Source organism: Dipodomys ordii, unplaced genomic scaffold, assembly GCF_000151885.1.
Source record: "Dipodomys ordii isolate 6190 unplaced genomic scaffold, Dord_2.0 Scaffold77, whole genome shotgun sequence".
NCBI classification, from domain to species: domain Eukaryota; kingdom Metazoa; phylum Chordata; class Mammalia; order Rodentia; family Heteromyidae; genus Dipodomys; species Dipodomys ordii.
In genome coordinates, this window is record NW_012267293.1 from 1,000,349 (window position 1) to 1,004,844 (window position 4,496).

The window sequence follows — 4,496 nt, forward strand, 5'->3', positions numbered from 1 at the left end:
CGGTGATGGCGGCGTGACTCGGTGACGCGCCTCCCCCAGCAGTGTGACTCGGTGATGGCAGCGTGACTCGGGGGACGCGCCTCCCCCGGCGGCGTGACTCGGTGACGCGCCTCCCCCGGTGGCGTGACTCAGTGATGGCGGCGTGAATCGGTGACGCGCCTCCCCCAGCAGTGTGACTCGGTGATGGCAGCGTGACTCGGGGACGCGCCTCCCCCGGCGGCGTGACTCGGTGACGTGCCTCCCCCAGCAGTGTGACTTGGTGACGCGCCTCCCCCAGCAGTGTGACTCAGTGATGGCGGCGTGACTCGGTGACGCGCCTCCCCCGGCAGTGTGACTCGGTGATGGCAGCGTGACTCGGTGACGCGCCTCCCCCAGCAGTGTGACTCGGTGATGGCGGCGTGACTCGGTGACGCGCCTCCCCCTCCTCACGCCGGCGGCGCAGCAGGCACCACGTGCGGACAGACAGGCTCCCTGCCTCCGTGTTGGGGGGCTCACACCCCAACTATGGCCTGGGTCTCGACCCGCGGGGCCTCAGATGGGGCCACGGTCACTGCGCCCGCCGGCGCCTCCCTGTGAGCAGGGGTTCTGCGGGGCGCCGGGGCTCAGGCTCTGCCCGGCCTCCGCCCGCCGGCCTGGGAGGCCCAGCCTCAGCCGTCACCCCTGTCCCGCAGGCGGAGGGACGGACGGGACGGACTCCGACTCCCCCCCAGCCTCAGCCGTCACCCCAGCCTGCAGGCGGAGGGACGGACAGGCCGCACTCCGACTCTCCCCCAGCCTCAGCCGTCACCCCAGCCTGCAGGCGGAGGGATAGACGAGACGGACTCCGACTCTCCCCCAGCCGCCTGCGCCCCTGGGTCTCTGCCCACCTCACCGCGGGCCGGAGGCCACACGGGGATCCCAAATCCATGCGGCGTGTCTGCATTTATTTCTCGGGCCCACGCGCCCGGCGTGGAACAGAGCGTGGGGCCCGTCCCGAGGGGGGGACTCGATCCTCCGGGGAGCGGGAGGGCGTCTTCCCGGCGCCTCCTCGCCTGGCTTGCCGCGCTCGGGCCCCGAAGCCCAGGCTCTGCAGCGTCTCAGCGGCGTGCCGCTGCCCCGGGGACACGCACAGCAGCAGCAGCAGCTTCGCGTCACCCCCTGGAGAAAGGAACGAGCTGGACACAGGCTGCAAAGACCGGCGGGACCACGGGGCTGAGGAGGGGAGGACCGCGGGGCAGAGGAGGGAGGAGGGAGAGGACCACAGGGTAGAGGAGGGAGGAGGGAGAGGACCGCGGGGCAGAGGAGGGAGGAGGGAGAGGACCACGGGGTAGAGGAGGGAGAGGACCGCGGGGCAGAGGAGGGAGGAGGGAGAGGACCACGGAGCTGAGGAGGGAGGAGGAGGCCCAACCAGCAGACACCAGGGCACGTGGGACCGCAGGCCACCTGTGGTGGCCTCGCCTGGTGCGGCCACTGCTCTGGGCACAGAGACCCAGGACGGGGGTTCCAGGACCCCCTGCACCCGCCATCACTCAAGCCTTCCTCATCCCAGGAACCTTCCAGGCCTGACAGAGGCGGGGATGAGCTTGTGAAGCACAGACACTGCCCAGGGAGGGCGTGGGGGGTTGAGAAGGGGGTAACACTGCAGAGACCACAGAGCGGGCAGTGGGGACAGCAGGGCGCAGCCCCCCAGGCTCCCCCCCACCAGCCCTCTGCCCGGGGCCTTGGGGAAGAACAAACCAATGGAGTCCTGGAGCAGATGGGTGAGCTTGCTGTTCCGGTACGGGACGTGGCTGCGGCCCTCGGACAAGGCCCCCAGGACGTCGGCCAGGGCCGCGAGGCTCCGGTTGATGGATGAGGCCTCCCTCAGAGCCACGCCTGTCACCCCAGATGCGCCTGGAGGGTGCAGCACTCAGCCACGGCGCCGCGTGCCACACAGGAGCCAGGACGCGCATGGCTGGCCGTGGGGGCGCTCGGCGTGGCCTGCGGGCTCCTCTGAGGCCAGCGCGGGGCTCCGAGGCCCCGGCTCTAGATTTGAGGCTCCGTTAGGAGCAGCCTAACTCCAGGACGGAGCGGTGGGACCTCCTCCCCACCGCAGGGCCCCACCCTCGCCCACCACGGAGCCAGCTGGGGCGCTCCGAGCCTGCAAAGCTGGGCCAGCTGCATCTGCCCGGGCGCCCACGCCCACCGCTCACCCACGCATTCGCTCCCGGCCAGGTCCACCAGCTGCAGCCTCGCCTGCGCCCGTCCCCCGCGGCCCGGCACACTGGCGAGGCCGCACCGCGGACGCGACGCCTGCAAGACATGCTGCCTCCTCGCGGGCCCGGCCGGCTCCCGGCGGGTGGCTGGGCCGGGCTGGGGGCCTGGTGGGAATAAAGGTCACAAAGGTCACAAAGGTCAGGGCAGAGAGCCAAAACTGCACCCTCAGGACGCCGCTCCTCCTCAGAGAGAAAAGACGGGGCAGCTGCTAGGCTGCCAGAGTGAAGAAGACGAGGAAGAGGAGGAGGGCAGGGCCCGCCGTGGGAGGGCCAGCTCCTGCCCCGCCCCAGCAAGGGACGCCTGTGTTAGACGGGTCACCTGCGCGAGTGCTTCCTTGACCCCCACCTGACAGTTTCCCTGTGCTGTTTCTCAGCAAACTTCTTGAAAATCATTGTTTCCCCTAAACAACAAATACTGTGCAGAACAAAAAAGTGCAGCAACTCCACAGCACCCGTGTCGGCCCCGACCGAGGGGCGCGTCAAACCCACGCGTGTTCCCACCGCACTGCGGTGGCTGCGGCTGCTCTGGGCCCGACCCTCGGGGGGCCGAGTCCTGGACACAGCCACGGGGCCCGGTCACCACTATGCCACGACCCTGTCCCTGCAACCTAGAGGATGTCCACAGAGGCCACACGTGGCCTCAGAGGTGCCCACAGTGGCCCTGATGTGACAGCTAGTGGAGGTGTGGGCCTCCAGGCCAGGGTCCCTGCAGGGAGCTGTGGAGGCCGGAGCCCGCGCCCCAGGGTGGCGTGCGGTGCTGCGAACTTGCAGACGCCGCTTCCCATCCTCCCCCACCCACACAGCTGCCCTCCGGGGTGCCCGGAAGGTCACTCAGGTAGCTGAAGCACCAGGGCCTGGCCTGGACCTCACAGGCCTTTGCCTGGATGGCCTGGAACGTTTTACCGACAGTTTGTGCCTTCTATTACAATGAAATGCCCCGGAGAGCTTCATTTGTGAAAGATGAAGTCTAAGTGCACGCACCCTGTTTTCCTCCTGCCCTCCTCCGCTCCTACCCCCCCCCACTTCAGCCTGGGCTCCTGGGGCCTCCGGGGTGTGAGCTCCGACGTGGCTGTGGCACACAGGCTCAGGTCCTGGCCTTGGACCCTGTAATCCTCTCTCTCTCTCTCTCTCTCGTGGCCATCCACTCCGCGCACGGACCTGGTACCCATGGTGACTCACCAGTGCTGCCCGGCACAGCAGCCGTGGTCAGCGTGGCCATGACCACTAGGTGTGACCTGGAGGAGTCTGCATGCACCAGTGTGGGATGTGTCACCCGCAGCTGCAGACCTCCGTGGATGAGGCCCAGGAACTCCACGGCACTGGTGACGGTCCTGCAGAGGGTTAGAGGACACTGAGAGACGAGGCCCACGGCCCACCTGAGCTGCGGGGCAGCCGCGCCGTCTCCGGCTCCCGGGGCGCTTCGGCTCGTGCTCAGGTGCCTTTCAGGTGGGCCGAGCCCCCACTTCAGGGAAGTGGATGGAGCAGTGGCGGTGCAACAAACCTCACAGACACCCACTTCCTGTGTGTGCCCTGCGGCGGCTCTAACGGGCTGTCCTGGAATAACACGATTGCAAAACTGTCCAGGCTGCCATGCTGCTGTTCACGCCTGGCTCTACCCGCATTCTGCGTATGCGCCCAGGCTGCGGCTTGAGCTCAGCCTAGTAATGACCCTTAGCCTTTGTGCTTAAGGCTGGTGCTCTACCACTTGAGCCACAGCTCCACGTCCAGTTCTTTGGGACTCTCCCGCCCAGGCTGTGTGCTCCGGCGTGCACCGGCGTGCAGCACGCCCTGCCCGGGCCGCAGGAGGACTCACACACAGGTCAGCAGGGGCACCTCCGTCCGTCCCTCCGGTGTGGTCACCACTCCGCGCCTGACGCCGGTCACCGCCGTGCAACCGTCCTTGGCCAGGAGGTCGTAGATGTCGTTATTATAAATTTCCACTATGGAAACTTCCACCTTCGGGCTTCGTGGTGGGTTTTCTGCGATGAGCCTGGGGAAATCCGGGAGGATGGAACCATCAGGCTGCGCTCGCTGCGGCCTGGGGAAGCTTGGTGATGGCCTGGCAGAGCGCATGGTCAGACGCAGGACCTGTGCGCTCACAGCCGCACAGAGCCAGTGATCGACTGATCGACGAAGGGCGAGGTGAAGGCCGCCTGGGAGCGAAGCTGTCACTGCGGTGTCACTGCGGCACTGCGGTGTCACTGCTGCACTGCGGTGTCACTGCTGCACTGCGGTGTCACTGCTGCACTGCGGTGTCACTGC

The 4,496-nt window shown here is 67.7% G+C and overlaps 1 protein-coding gene across 1 annotated transcript in view; it reads right to left on the reverse strand.

The window, feature by feature from the left end:
- Positions 1 to 712: 712 nt before the first annotated feature.
- The window catches only part of Kif25 (kinesin family member 25), a 14,560-nt gene continuing 10,776 nt past the window's right edge, over positions 713 to 4,496 (reverse strand). Inside the window, exons 9-15 of the mRNA XM_013024512.1 lie at positions 4,335 to 4,387; positions 4,048 to 4,224; positions 3,414 to 3,565; positions 2,172 to 2,339; positions 1,717 to 1,872; positions 986 to 1,137; positions 713 to 793 (exon numbers count right to left, since the gene is read on the reverse strand). Coding sequence (XP_012879966.1) covers positions 713 to 793; positions 986 to 1,137; positions 1,717 to 1,872; positions 2,172 to 2,339; positions 3,414 to 3,565; positions 4,048 to 4,224; positions 4,335 to 4,387 — 939 coding nt within the window. The remainder of the gene's footprint in view (positions 794 to 985; positions 1,138 to 1,716; positions 1,873 to 2,171; positions 2,340 to 3,413; positions 3,566 to 4,047; positions 4,225 to 4,334; positions 4,388 to 4,496) is intronic.